This window comes from Nyctereutes procyonoides, unplaced genomic scaffold (assembly GCF_905146905.1).
Source record: "Nyctereutes procyonoides isolate TBG_1078 unplaced genomic scaffold, NYPRO_anot_genome, whole genome shotgun sequence".
NCBI classification, from domain to species: Eukaryota; Metazoa; Chordata; class Mammalia; order Carnivora; family Canidae; genus Nyctereutes; species Nyctereutes procyonoides.
Window position 1 is genome coordinate 19,314,288 of NW_026575139.1, and position 16,139 is coordinate 19,330,426.

General features: G+C 35.3%; 1 protein-coding gene across 4 annotated transcripts in view; it reads left to right on the forward strand.

The window, feature by feature from the left end:
- The window catches only part of CEP128 (centrosomal protein 128), a 396,245-nt gene that overhangs the window by 16,710 nt on the left and 363,396 nt on the right, over positions 1 to 16,139 (forward strand). For all 4 annotated transcript variants that reach the window (XM_055304558.1, XM_055304557.1, XM_055304559.1 and 1 more), the window contains exons 3-4: positions 5,375 to 5,535; positions 7,660 to 7,746. In XM_055304558.1, the coding sequence (XP_055160533.1) occupies positions 5,389 to 5,535; positions 7,660 to 7,746 (234 nt within the window). In that variant the 5' untranslated portion in view covers positions 5,375 to 5,388. The remainder of the gene's footprint in view (positions 1 to 5,374; positions 5,536 to 7,659; positions 7,747 to 16,139) is intronic.

Here is a 16,139-nt window from a genome sequence, read left to right on the forward strand (position 1 = left end):
TATGCAATTATCCATTCCTTTCACCCACCTCCCCTCCAGCAACCCCCAGTTTGTTTCCTAGAATTCAGCATCTCTGATGCTTTGCCTCCCTCTCAATTTTCATCTTATTTTATTTTTCCTTCCCTTCCCCTATGTTCATCTATTTTGTTTCTTAAATTTTACGTATCAGTGAAATCATATGGTAATTGTCTTTGACTTATTTTGCTTAGCATAATACCCTCTAGTTCCATCCACATTATTTGCGAATGGTAAGATTTCATTTTTGATGGCTGAGTAGTATTCCACACCCACATCTTTATCCATTCATCTGTTGATGGACATCTGTGCTCTTTCCAGAGTTTGGCTGTTGTGGACATTGTGGCTATAAACATTGGGGTGCAGGTGCTCCTTTGGATCACTTTGTATCTTTGGGGTAAATACCTAGTAGTGCAATGCTGGGTTTTAGGGTAGCTCTGTTTTCAACTTCTTGAGGAACCTCTTACTGTTTTCTAGAGAGGCTGCACTAGCTTGCATTTCCACCAACAGTGCAAGAGGGTTCTCCTTTCTCCACATCCTTGCCAACATCTGTTGTTATTTGACTTGTTGCTTTTAGCCATTCTGACCGGTGTGAAGTAGTATTGCATTGTGGTTTTTTATTTGTATTTCCCTGATGCTGAATGATGTTGAACATTTTTTCATGTGTCTGTTGGCCATTTGTATGTCTTATTTGGAGACATGCCTATTCTTTGATTGGATTATTTGTTCTTTGGTTGTTGAGTTTGATAAGTTTTTTTTATAGATTTTGGATACTAGCCCTTTATCTGATAAGACATTTGCAAATATCTCCCATACTGTTGGTTTTCTTTTGGTTTTGTCAACTGTTTCCTTTGGTGTGCAAAAGCTTTTTATCTGGATGAAGTCTCAGTAGTTCATTTTTGCCTTTATTTCCCTTGCCTTTGGAGTCGTGTCTAGCAAGAAGTTGTTGTGGCCAAGGTCAAAGAGATTACTGCCTGTGTTCTCTTCTAAGATTTGATGGATTCCTGTCTTACGTGTAGGTCTTTCATCCATTTTGAGTCTACTTTTGTGTATGGTGTAAGGAAATGGTCAGGTTTCACTCCTTTGCATGTGGCTGTCCAATTTCCCCACACCATTTATTGAAGAGACTGTCTTTTTTTTTCCAAAGGATATTCTTTCCTGCTTTGTCAAAGATTAGTTGACCATAGCGTTGAGGGTCCGTATCAGGGGTCTCTGTTCCGTTCCATCAATCTGTATGTCTGTTTTTGTGCTGGTACCATACTGTCTTGGTGAGTGTAGCTTTGTGATAGAAAGCTGGAATTGTGATGCCTACAGTTTTGTTTTTGTTTTTCAACATTACTTTGGCTATTTGTGGTCTTTTCTGGTTCCATACAAATTTTAGGATTGTTTGTTCCAGCTCCATGAAAAATGCTGATGCTGTTTTGATAGGGATTGCATTGAATGTGTAGATCACTTTGCGTAGCATAGACATTTTAACAATATTTGTTCTTCCAGTCCACGGGCATGTAATATTTTTCCATTTCTTTGTGTCTTCCTCAATTTCTTTCATAAGCGTTCTGTAGTTTCAGAGTATAGATCTTTATTTCTAGGTATCTTACGGTTTTTGGTGCAATTGTAAATGGGATTTATTCCCTGATTTCTCTTTCTTCTGCCTCATTGTTAGGGTATAGAAATGCCACTGACTTCTGTGCATTGATTTTTACATCCGACTTTGCTGAATTCCTGTATCAGTTCTAGCAATTTTTGGATGGAGTCTTGGGTTTTCTGCATAGAATATCATGTCATCTGTGAAGAGGGAGAGTTTGACTTCTTCTTTGATAGTTTGGATGCCTTTTACTTCTTTTTGTTGTTTGATTGCTGACGCTAGAACTTCCATTACTATCTTGAACAACAGTGGTGAGAGTGGACATCCGTGTCGTGTTGTTGACCTTGGGGGAAAAGCTTTTGGTTTTTTCCTGTTGAGGATGATATTCACTGTGAGGTTTTTTTTTTTTTTTTGTATGACTTTTATGATACTGAGGTATGTTCCTTCTATCCCTACAATGCAGAGAGTTTTAATCAAGCAGGGATGCTGCATTTTGTCAAATGCTTTTTCTGCATCTATTGAGACAATCATGTGGTTCTTGTCCTTTCTTTTATTAATGTGATATATCACAGTGATTGATTTGTGGATGTTGAACCACCCTTGCAGACTTATGGCTTATTCTTACAAAATAGGAATCACAAGATAATAGAGTAAGAATAATAGAAATAGAAACAAATGAGAATATTTATTGGTTCTAGGTGGTAGATACATACATGCATGCTTATTATATTAGTCTCTGTACTATTTCATATTTTAAACATTTTTCCAGGTTGTTACAAATAACCATAACATAACATATAGTTATCACTATTTGTCATCAAGTTGAAGCTCAGATTGCTCATTAGAAGAGTCTGGCATACCATTTATATCCACTGAATTTATATAGATAACTGATTATTATTAAAATTTTGTACTCTTAGAAAAGTCAATTTGTCCCAAAGATGGTTGTTTCTTGTTTTCACCAGCAACCATTTTAGGAGACATTGGGCTTTTTTATGTCACCTTTTTATTCCTGATGATTTCTTAACTTTAATTTAGGTTCCAGAATTATGACTTGTTAAAATGAAAATTATTATACTTTTCAGGATAGAATTTTGACAGATCCAGGCATGATGATTATTTTCCATTTTACAAGAGATAGAAGAATAAGGAAATAGAAACCACTTGACTTCAAGGCCAGTGGTTTGATTTGTTTTCAGGGCTCTTTATTAAATGTAGCATAGATATGTCACTTAGTTTTTTTTTTGCTGCTGCCCAATAAAAATTTTTGTCTTTAATTGATTTTTCCTCTTTTCTTGGCATTTTTATGTGTAAGTGAAATGAGAAGGTGTCGGGGGGAGTCTAGACCATGTGAGCCATGGTCTGCTGTTGCCCTTAACAATTTTTACTGAATGTTGAGTGTTCACTCTTGGTGTTTAAAGGTCAGCAGAGCACAGGGGAATGAACAGCATATTGCGGGTAGAGAATCCCAGCTGAACCCTGGGTCAGTATCCTGGGTCTGCTACTTAATAATTACCATTTAGATTTGGACATGTTACTTGGCATCTCTTAGCCTCAGCATCCTCTGTAGATTAAGGGTTAAAGATGTTCATTTTAATAAGTTGTTGGTAGAATTAAATTGGATTGTCGTGTGAGCATCTAGCACAATAGCAGGTTGATTGTTGTGATTCTTCCCACTTTCACTAATCGAGAATGCTAGAAAGTATTTTAACTTTGAGTAAACGATTTTAGGTCATGTGGTATAAATTTATGAGACACACACAAGAAGTGATTTCCTAAGTTTACAAGGGTAACTTTAGGGATGCCTGGGTGGCTTGGTGGTTGAGCATCTGCCTTCGGCTCAGGGCATGATCCCAGTCCAGTATCGAGTCCCAATGCATTGGGCTCCCTGCAGGGAGCCTGCTTCTCCCTCTGCCTGTGTCTCTGGCCTCTCTCTCTCTCTCATGAATAAATAAAATCTTTAAAAAAAAATGGTGAACTTCATATTTAATATTTCTTCTCAAATATATTCTTTTGGCTTAAATAGTTGTGATCCAGGAAAAGCAGAGCCAAATAATTGCTTTGACCTCTGTTTTCTGGTTCATGTTTCCTGATGTGGGAGGGAGCTATACCTTTGTGGGCACTGATGTGGGCACTATACCTTTGTACTTGTAGATAGGATATGGGAAGCAAGAAGCAGAGGAGATAGGTGTGGCAGGAGGTTGAGAGGCCTGGACAGGGGATAGGCAGGAATCTGACTGTATTCTCTGGCCCCCTCTCTGTTGTCAGAAATTGGGTGTTTAGTGATTCTTTTTCTGATTCTACAAAGACAGACTGTATTTCACTTAAGAAAAAACAAAACCCTAAACTTACAGCAAAGGTACTTGCTTATCTTTTTATTTTATCTAACATTTTAAAAACATAACTGCTTTCATGAAATGCTCGAGGATCTATTTATATTTAGCAGATTCCCTTTATCTTTGCTTTAGATGTATGGTCATGTACTTCCCAGATGCATTCTGAATAAAAATCCAAGAAGTCCAGAATATTCTGGATCATTTATCAAAGTTTTCATCACACTGTATATAATAAGCCAGAAAAAAATTGCCATATAGATTTTAGGAAAATCAACAAGTGTTCTGCTTTTCTGTTCCAAATGTATTATTTATTCAAATTTTATAAAAGATTTTCTGAAATTTTTGAGATTGTCTTGCATGAAATAATTTTCTTTTGCATTAAGTAAAAAATTGGGGTAAAAATGGGAAGAAAGCACGTTTAGTGGATTTTCTACTGATGAAACTATTCAGGATGTTTGGCTTTCAATTTTGGTGGAGAGGTTGAAGATGCCGTTTTCTCACATACTTGTTATTAAGGAATTTGTACCTCCATTATAGCATTTGTTTAATTCTGTATTTTAAATTAGGGTGCATAGGGGTACCTGGCTGACTCAGTTGGTAGAGCATGCAACTCTTGATCTCAGGGTTGTGAGTTCAAGCCCCATGCTGGGTGTAGAGATTACTTAAAAATAAAATCTTAAGGAAAAAAAAAGGTGCATGAAAGTGTTCACTATACACTGAATGGAATTCTTTTATTTTAGGTCATTCTGTGAGTGTTATATTTTTATTTAAAGATACACATATATGGGGCACCTGGGTGGCTCAGTCTAGGTTAGGCATCTGCCTTTGGATCAGGTCATGATCTCAGGGTCCTGGAATTAAGCCCCCATTTGGACTCCCTGCTCAGTGGGGAGTCTGCTTTTCCCTTTCCCTCTGCCCCTCCCTCTGCTCATTCTCTCTCTGACTCTCTCTCAAATAAATAAAATCTTAAGAAAATAAAGATACATATATTATTAAAAGCTTGGTAGAGAGGACTTCAGACTACTATTGAGACCTTCAGGTCCTAGCTTGGAGAATACCTTTTTTTTTTTTTTTTTCAGTTGTAGAGATGCCAATCTACCAGGCCCTTTTACTTTGCAGTTTTCTTAGTAAGATTAGATGAGATACTATATGTGAAAGTGCTTTTCAAATTTAGGAGCAGTGCACAAAACTAAGGGATTATTATTTGTAAGCATGACTAAAATCAGATCTGAGAAATTGCTCTCTTAAAGCAGAAAAGACAAAGGAGAGAGAATTACATGGGTAAGTTACTTGTGTTTTCAAGCTACGTGTTTAGGAATTATGATATGCCAAAGGACTAATGAAATACTGAAAAGGATCAACATACAAATGGTTAATTAAAACTCATATTTCCCTGCTCTTTACTATTTGATTGACCTTGACCTGGATTTCTTTTAAGGATTGTGTACATCAATGGAAGAATCCTCCAGCGATTCAGACCACCTCCGCTCTCATGATCGATTGAGTCGATGGGCTGCCAGGTCAACATACAGGGGAAATCTAAGTTGTCCTACAGTAGGCGTCACCAAGAAGGTCAACACTATAACAAATACTTTACAGGTTAGTTAAACAATGGTTGCATTGAATGGATTTTAAATAGTTTAGGCTGAGAAATAGTTTTGGTCAGCTATTAGCTTTTTTTGTTGCCATAACAAGTTAACACAAAACTAATTACACTTAAATAATTATTTATAACTCATCATTATTTATAATTAATTAATAATTAAAACGACAAAGTTATTTTTGTATAGTTCTGTACATCAAAATCTGACACTGGTCTTACTAGACCAAAATCTTAGGGTTCACTAGGCCTGCATTCATTTCTGGAGACCCTGGGGAAATAATCTCTTCCTTTGCCTTTACCAGCTTTCAGAGACTGCCCATATTTCTTGAGGCCATCTTCCTTCTTCATAACCAGCAAGGGTGGTTGAGTCCTTTTCACATCATATCACTCTGACGACTCTTCTACTTCCCTCTTCTACTTTTAAGGACACTTGTAATTACCTTGGGTTCACCCAATGATCCAGGATAATCTCCCTGTCTCAAGGTCCTTAATTTGGGATATATATTGTATCCACAAAATCTCTTTTGCTGTATAAGGTTACATATACACAAGTTCCAAGGATTAGGACATGGGCATTTTTCGGGGCCATTATTCTGTCTAACACAATCAAGATATTTGAAACAAAGATATTTGAAATATATCATAGATTGGGACGCCTGGGTAGATCAGCAGTTGAGTGTCTGCCTTCGGATTAGGACATGATCCTGGGGTCCAGGGATCAAGTCTCACATCAGGCTCCCTGCGAGGAGCCTCCTTCTCCCTCTACCTATGTCTCTGCCTCTCTCACTCTGTCTCTCATGAATAAATAAATGTAATCTTAAAAAAAATAAATATATAATAGGTTGTGAAAGTGTTTTGGAATAAGGGAGTATGTTCAAATAAAATATGTGTGTAGTGAAGTGGGTAGGAATTACCAGTTTAGCTTCTTGTGGATATGTACCTTTAGAGAACTTGCTCATATTTTGGCTAGAGAAATTATTCATGGATGAACAATAGTGAGATGACATTTTTATTCAGAGGCTAACTTTGACAGTGTTTGGAAGTTTGAGTGTAAGCAGTTTATATTCTCTGTGTAGAAAAGACTTGGGAAAAGAGGTGGGGGAAGGGTAACACAACCAAGCTGGGCAAAAGAAAACTTTTTTTCCTATTTTTTCCTATTCCAATTTTAATCTCTTATTTTTGCTTTGCCTGGATAAATAAGGATTTTGGCTTTTAATTGCTTTGAGTTAGTATGCATAAATAACAAGAGGCTAATTTCTGGTGGAGAGGCCATAATTTTATTTAAAACTCAGAAAGTTTTTCTTTTTGTACTTTTGTAAAGTAGCATATCATTGGATTTTTTTTAATATTTTTCTTTCTTTATTTATTTATGATAGTCACACAGAGGAGAGAGAGGAGAGAGGCAGAGACACAGGCAGAGGGAGAAGCAGTAGCCAGGCCCACGTGGGATTCGATCCCGGGTCTCCAGGATCGCGCCCTGGGCCAAAGGCAGGCGCCAAACCACTGCGCCACCCAGGGATCCCTATCATTGGATTTTTGAAGTACAAATCCTTATACTTTCTTACAATGAGGCACATTACTGAATATATGTTTTTGAAATAAATGCTTTCATCTTTCAGGTAAAACTTGGCACATTTGGGTAGAAGCCATTTTTGTTGTATTTAGAGCTAAATTTGTTGTTTATAGCTAAAGATTAAAGAATACTTTTTTTCTTTTTTTCCTAATCAAGTTCTGAGGTGAAGTAATAATTGAAATAACACTGATCCTAATGATTTGCTTCTCTTGTACACAGTCTACTGGTTTTGTTCTCTCATGATTCCTTCTCTATAAAAAAAGGTGTGAATTAGTTGAGGTGCACAAATTAAAAATGAGGAGTGCTTTTGTTGCTGATTAAGGAACCTTGGGAAGGATTTAAATTGTGTGCTTCAGTAAATTGTGGATGGATTTAGGTTTCCTTCTCAGTGGTTTTAATATTTGTTTGATATTTATGAAGTATATTAATATCCAACTTAAGTATGATATAAATTGTACCTTTTATAGGTGGTTGACTTAGCTGTTTGACATACTGCCAAGACAGAAAAATAGTGGAACAATTAATAAAATCCATTTTCTTTTTTAAGGACACCAGTCGGAACCTGCGACAAGTAGACCAGATGCTTGGACAGTATCGAGACTACAGTAATGGACAGGCGGGTGCTGTAGAACATGTGAGGAAATTTACATATGTTTGCATTTTTTCTTACCCACCTTTTTGGAAATCAGTTTTTGAGAAGTAAGGATGTGAGAAAAAAGGTAGAACCATTGTGAACAGCTTTAGCCTTCAGATTATTTTACTATTTTTTAGTGGGTTAGCTTGTCACATGGATTGCTGGCTAGCTTATATAGATTAGATTCTATTGAATTTGAAAGTTTAAAGTCAGAAGAGGAAGAATTCAGGACAATAGTTAAACTAAGACTTAACTAAATTTGGGTCAGTTACCCCTTACGGGAGTTAAGAATTTTATGGATGGTTTATTTTAAAGTAATATATGCTCATTCTTTAAATAAATTATAAAATCTCTCTTAGCCCTCTTAATTCCACTCCAAAGAAGTAACAATTTGACAGCTTCTTGTATATCTTTCCAAGCATTTTCTATGTGTGTATATACATAACTACCTTAATAATGAGAGTTAATTCTTTCCTTTTTAATTTACTAGTGAAAACTTAAACAGTATTATCTAGAAGCAGGAACAAACCTACTTTGTCATGTTGAATATTAGATGCTTCATTATGATAGAAGATTTCCTTTGAATTGGGGAATTGGGAACTGAAATTTTTTATTATGTACATTTCTGTATAGATAAACATTTAAAACACAAAATGTATTATGTGGCATTAGCCTCTGTGGTAGGCCTGGAGTCAAATAATGCTGAACTCTGGAGTGTGGAATGGACATACATGAAAAGTAAAACTCAACAGGTGTTTCATTTCTATCTTAGTTGTAAGTATGTAGAATGCAAATCTACTCATAAAAAATAAGACACAGGAAGCAAGAGTCTTTCCTTTTGTTTTAGGCTATTCCATAGTCTGACCTACAGTCTCTTTCTTCATTTCTCCAAATTCTTGTTCTGTTAAAACTGTTGGTTCTCAGTGATTTTTTTTTTTCCCTGCAGCATACCAGAGGAGTACACCATTCATTGCCTTATGTTATACTTATTCATTAGAGCAATGCTTTTTACCCTGCCACCTGTAAGTCACCTGGGGGAATATCTGCCATGATCTGTGGGAATATGTGTAAATTGGAAAGAATATTTCTCACACGCGATTCTGATGGGCTCTTCAATGAAAATTCCCCTCTTAGCATTAAACTGCTACAGGATATATCATACCTAAAAATGAGTTTTTTTCTTATTCTTTATGTTTTTTTAAATTAATGTGTGTTCTCTTTGGGGGTTATCCTGAAGAGTGATTTTTTTTTTCTTCTTTTGGTGGATATGCTGCAACTCATAGAAGTCTTGCTATGGAACCGGCTGTTTTTTTTTTTCTTCTAAACATTCTGAAACAGGGTTAATCCAAGTGTTTAACCAGTGTTCAACTATTAAAAAATTTCTCCATTCTAAATCTACATTGCCTTCTTGAAATTATTATTTCTTTTTTAAAATAGATTTCCTAGAAAGACCAATTTTTTTTGGTCTAGGGAAGACAAGAATTTTTTTTTTAAGACAAGAATTTTTATTATTAACTTAGATTTTGTAAATGATTCTGTTGCTAAACCTCAGGAAATGGATTGAGGTATGTGTGCATATATATGCATATTTAATGTTTGCTTTATTGAGATATAACTTTGTCAACATAATTTGCAGTGGGTTAGGGGAAATACAAATATTTGATGTAGCATTTCCTCCCTGGATAAGAGAACTGTGAGAATTACTTTTGTTGGTTTGTAAGACCTAAAGATCAAGAGTCATGTTGGGTCATTTTTTGATGACTTTTCCTTGTAATATACATAATTTCCCTTTGTTCCTTTAAATCATTATAACCACCCATCCTAAATTTATTTCTTTACTTATTATGTATAAAGGCCTCTCTATGAGGAGCTGAGCAGTGTTAAAGCATCAGTGATGTGGTGCATGAGGTCTCCTAGAGAGAAGCAGCACCTCCCTTTTTATAGTCTCTTTGGGAATGTTTCTATATGCTTAGTATATCCCAGGCACTTACTTACTTATTATTATTTTAAAGATTTTACTTATTTATTTTGAGAGAGAGCGAGCATAAGTAGGCAGGGAGAGGGAGAAGCATACTCTCCGCTGAGCACGACCCTGGGATCATGACCTGAGCTGAGGCCTATGCTTAACTAACTGAGCCACCACCTCCCTGCCCAGGTACCTTTTTATATTAACTCATTTAGTTCTCTCAACAATACTATTAGGTAGATACTATTATTATCCTCATTTATATGAATAAAAAATTGAGGCACAGAATGGTTGCTAACTTGCCCATGGTCTCACAGCTAATTAGTGATAGAGCTGTGGATAGGATGTTATCTTAAAGCCCAGCATCAGGATTCATTTACTTCGCTGGGTCATGGTTGCTCACATTTTTGTGATGCTGTGAGTTCATATTTCAGAAAATTGGGATTTTGGGTTCAGAGTTTGAAGGCTTATATGGATAAACTAGATTTTGGAGATTATCTTAATTGGTTGAAAAACAGAAGCCCACTGTCACACAAGTCATTAATGTTACAACTAATGTCCAGAATGAGAGTTAGATGGAAAAAAAATCCAGAAACAGAATTCGTAAGAAATATGGCACTGAGCTAGGATTTGCATTGACAGATTGTCAAAGTTGGCAGTTTTGGCTGCCACTTAGGCAACGTGGAAGGTTCTGCAAGTTGCCTACATCAGCATCAATTTTTCCTTTCCTCTTATATAACAGTCATTGATTTTTCACTAGCCTTTTTTGCAGCTGTTCCAGCCAATGAACCATATTTAGTTGGATAGTATGTCTTAGAGTCTTTGGGGCCAATGAACTTCATGACTTTATGAAAGTGTCATCTTGCTTTATTTCTCATGCTGTAAATTTCTTGGGAGGTCTGCGAACATTTGGGCAAAAGAGGACCTGTGGGGAAGGTTTTATTTGAAAGCTTACTGTGAAGATTTGGAACATACTGTATTCTGTATTAAATGGTGCAATCGATAAACTTAGCATTTAAAATATTTCTGGAACTTTGTGTTCCTTATTTATGAGAGAGCAGGGTCTGTTTTTGTGTTAATATTATAAAAATGAAATGCCCTCAAGGAAGAATATTAAAAAAAAGAATATTCAACATAAAAAGTTAATACCTTCTGCAGTGGAAATTTGGACTGCATCTGAGGCTACATTAGTTAATATTGGTTATACAAGAAAAATACAGTTGTCTTGATTCAAATCAGTGGACTGATTAAGTTCATTTTTAAGGTAAAGATTGGTGAAAATATAGTAATGTCAAATTAGAACTTAGAGACTTGCATTAATAGGTAATTTTTCTTCTAATTAAGTACTCTGATTAAAATTTCCCTTTGGGAGTAAAGGATGTTACCATCTGGCATATGGACTTTGAAAGAATTGGAGTGTTAAATAATAAAGTGCAGGTTTTTTCTTGTATTCAGTGGGTTTCAGTTCTCAAATATAATTAATGGCATCCCAGAAGGATAATGGTAAGGTTTAGGGCCAGGCACAAACCATTATAATATCTTAAAGCTGAAGGTATGTGCCCTTTTTTTTCTCGCTGAGTTTTATTAATTGTCCTGAAGGTGAGAATTGTTCAGTTTATTGTTAAATAGTAAGAGTCTATAGGTAAGAAATTAAACCAAGCAGTTAAATTCTGTTATGACCTTCCTTTTGTAAACATATTTTGGATCTTAGGAATTAGGTTCTTAGGGTATTTTTTTAAAATTTTTATTTATTTATGATAGTCACAGAGAGAGAGAGAGAGAGAGAGGCAGAGACACAGGCAGAGGGAGAAGCAGGCTCCACGCACCGGGAGCCCGATGTGGGATTCGATCCCGGGTCTCCAGGATCGCGCCCTGGGCCAAAGGCAGGCGCCAAACCGCTGCACCACCCAGGGATCCCAAGTTCTTAGAGTCTTATACTTAAAATTATATTTACAAGTCCTTCATGAAACAGCTGGACAGCAGAATAATTTTTATAGACCTTTGCTTTGAGGCTAATGGAAAAATGTAGACTCTGGAGTCAGAGTTGAAATTTAATCCTGATTTTTTTCCACTACGAACCATTTTAGTGACTTTGGACAAGTTATTACACCTTTCTGAACTTAAGTTTTATCATCTGAAAAATAAGTATAGTCCTATATCCCTCATTATAACTAACATTTATTAATGTGGTCTCATTAATGTTTAGATGCTTGCTAAACATTCATGTTTTTGTTGTTTCTTTAATTCATCCAGTAATCCCTACCTTCAAGCATTTGCTATGTTCTTAACAGTACTTGGTATATTCTAGGCACTCAGAAGAGGTTACTTTTTTCTTCTTTGACTTCATGGGACTTAAACTCGGTTTCATTTGTGTATCATTATGACTATAAACAATATAATGTATTACAGCATTCACAGCGATATTGTACGTCTGATTATTTTGATTATATGCTAAATTAGACAACCATGTAATACTGCTTTTTGTCTGTCTTCTGTTCATGAATATAACGTCTGTCCACTCAGAATACATTACTATGCACATTCCATTTTCCATCAGTGCTCATTTATTGGTACCTAAAATATACAAATATTTAAAAAATACTTTCAAAATTATGATTAGAATGTGATATATGTGAATATACAGGATTTCATTTAAAAACAAAATAGTTATATACATAAAAGTTATGTATCATTTGAAAGGGAATTTTTCAATTTTAGGAATGCTATTATGGGCTTATATTTCCATAAATCAGCATATGGAGAGAGATTAGGCAAAGCAGCTGGAGCTAATGATCTTTTGGTAAATAAAAAATAAAATAGTAGCAACCATTTTAAAAATACATTTCAGCAGCAGATGGTGGGACCAGAAAAATATGCAAACCATAAATTTGCACTCTTGTTTAATTTTTTAAAATTCTTCTCCCCCCCATCTTCTCCTCCTCTTCTTTCTTATATTAATAATAGAAGACAAATAGACTATAAGGAACCAAAATAGAGTTGATACAGTTAACTCTACAACCAATGTATTTTGCAGTCTGTCATCAGATAAACTTTGGCATTCTGTAGAGAAATAGGCAGTGAAGGAAAGCCAGGCATAAAAGCACTTAATCAAAGTGCTTATGGATGACATCATTATCCTGGACAGAATTTTAAAAATGACCTCTTTTCTGCCTCCAGTTTTGCCCTGGATTTTGTCAGGGTGACCTCTGACATTTGTAAATTAAAATACTTTAATTTTTAAAAATGTCATTAGTGTAGATACATGTAAACTTATAACACAACCTTTCTGTGGTCACTAGTGCTATATATATTGTGAATGTTTGCTAAATAAGGTGAAAACAAACTGAATATTTAGGCAGAATATTTTCCGATTTCTCCTTAACTATGCAGTTAAGTGAATGTAGTTATCTTACAAGGCCAAGTTTGCATGCATTTCTGTATAATCTGTATTATGCTAGTGGATGTTTTTTCTCAGTATGAAAATAAGAGACAATTTAGAGTAAGAAAAGTGTCTGAAGAAACTACATGGGATATTTACATGTTCAAAATTCACACCTACTTTAAGATTTATTTATTTTAGAGAGAGAGGGAAAGAAAGAACACATGTATGCATGTGGGGGGAGGGGCAGAGGGAGAGGTGGTGGGTGGTACAGAGGGAGAAGGGGAGAATCCTCCAGTAGACTGCACTGAGCATGGAGCTCAACATGTAGCTCAGTTCTAGGACCCTGAGATCATGACCTGAGCCAAAACCAAGAGTCAGCCGTTTAACTAACTTAGCTATCCAGACAACCCCAAGCCTACTTTAAAGTGCAGCATTTATAATTTTTACCAAAGTTATTGCTAGCTTTTTTTTTTAAAGTTTTGTTTTTTCATTTATATGGAAGCTAATTATTTGATGACTATTTGGTAGCTACTATATTTATGTGTGATTAATGACTATTCCTAGTTTATTTCCATTGTTCTTTGTGGAGTAATGGTAAATATCTTTTAAGAACTTTCCAGTGACTATATTTTGTGTGATTTTCTTCTTCTCTCTCACAATGAGCATAGTAAGAATGGAATTAGTTTTGTTGAGAATGTGAATTTATGAGATACAGTGATTATTAGTGAAGCAGTTATTGTTGCTAAACATTTACCAAGAAAGTTTATGCATATGGTTCTTTGCCATTTCTCATTTTCTTTTATTGGAACCAAATTTTATTGAATGATTTATTTCTTAGGCATATCTGATACTGTTTGTGGAGTTGATGCCTAGTTTCCTACTGTTTACTATTGCTTGGAAATCTTCCTAGGGACTGGTCAAGAAGTTTGCTATTATGAATTTTGGAAAGTCAATATTTTTAGCTTAAAAAAACAAATCAGAGTTCCAGTCCCAGGTAGATAGAGTTAGCTTATTGTTCACTGAGTACTCTATAAAACCATTACTGAATGCACAGAGCAGCTATTTGAGGACTCTGAAAAGTAAATATGGACAGTCCTTGCCTTGTTGCATGGTTTTGATGTGCATGAGTTTGATTCCCCAGTTTGGCTAAGTAACACCAGTCCCCAAATAACACAATTCGTATTTCAGTTAACAAAGTTTATTAGCTAGAAGCACTGCAAAAATACACACTTTACTGCTAGCTCTTCAGTTCACACATTACTATGTAAATAACAGATCACTGCTTTTGAAGTTGCTGATTGGTCACAGATAGTAAGACATAGTTGTATTACTTCCTTGTCTTCTAATAATAAACCTGTGGTGTGCTGTTTTACAAAAATAAAAATAAAGGGATCGGCTAACAGTACAACAATAAAATGAAAAGTGATAATGCTGGAAGTGAAGTGTGAGTCTGTTTTGGAGGAGTTCTATGTGGCGTTATAAAGAAATAACTGCTGATAGTAGGAATATTGACACTGCCGCTATTCAAGAGTCCCTAGATATACATCCAGAGGAATTTAGTGACATCATATTTAGGGAATGACAAATTCTTCTAAGGACTTTTTCCAGATTAAAACATCCCATTTTTTTTCATTCTATTTATTTTTTGTTCTTCCATTCATTGCCTACAGTCATCATAACAAAAACTATATATTGAGCAAACTGATCTTCCCTAGGTGTTGTTCTAATTATTTTACATACACTGTCTTATTGTGTCCTCAAAAAAATTTTGTGAGTTATTGACTGATACAGTGTGAAATATATGGATAGGAACAGAAGCAGAAGCAAAAGCAGCACAGCTGAGGAAATCACTACCAGGCTTCTGTCTTAGTGTTTCTGAATCATGATGTTTTCAACGATCACATCTTTTATTTGGAGTACCCATTGCCACCTGGATGATTTCTTTTCAGAGAGTTGCTTTGCAATGTAGTTCGTCCTTTTGAGTTTTATACTCTTTTTCAGGTTCATTAAACTTCTGTTTTGTCTCTAATTAGAATCTTTCACATAGAGCCATCACAGAACTTTCAGAGCTCTAGGAAAATTTTGAAGTTTGATAATTTTAATATTAATATAAAAGCTTATGTAGTTTTAGAGAATTTCATTTATCTACTAGTTTCCAAAATAATGAGTTGGTTTGCTAGCATGCTCTAGTAGTGACCAATGGCTTTTTTTCTCCTTGAGGATCGTTAACTCACAAACTTATCCATATATAAATCCATTGTAGTTAGTATTTCTATTGATGCTCAAATTATTTCATTATTGCCTAGAGGGAGACTTCTTGACTTCTAAGTTTAAAAAGTCTGTCTTGACAATTTGGATAAACTACTTTATAATTGCCATTCAGTTACAGTGCCCAATTTTTATTTGTATTCATACCAGTACATAGTAGTAATGCTTCAATTATTTTAGTCTAAAATCAAGTGAACAGAGGTAAATGAATAGACCTAATATGTAAATAACACATTTACATCAACTTGAGGTGAAAATATGGCATAACATGTTCTGTGATGCTGGTTTTGCAGTATTTCAGATAGGGGAAATTGGCAGAAAAAGGAATCATCACCTGGTACCTGCAGAGGTAGCCATGCTAAACTCTTAGAACCTGTACCACTGGAGTTAATACCAGTCTAGTGTGTAGTAGCATTGATTTAGTGTTCAGCAAAATAACATCATCCATCATAGTAAATTAATCTTAAATTGAATTTTATTAATGTTTTGTTTTCACTTAATTTCAAGTTTGATTTGCTTTTGCACCTAGTGTAGAACTGGTAAAGATCTGTCAAAAATGAAAGTTCAGAAGGATAAGTTGTACATTTGTGACTCTTCTTCCTTTAAGGCAGTTGCTGATTTAAAAAAAAGATGGCTTAGGAGCAGAGAGAATAGGATCAAAGCTATCAATAGACTGGATGGGCCAGGGAAACCAAAACTGGACTTCGGGAATCTTCCAGCTTTTACTGGAGACCCTAGTGGATGATAACCTAGAAAGAAGGTTGAGCTGAAAATGAG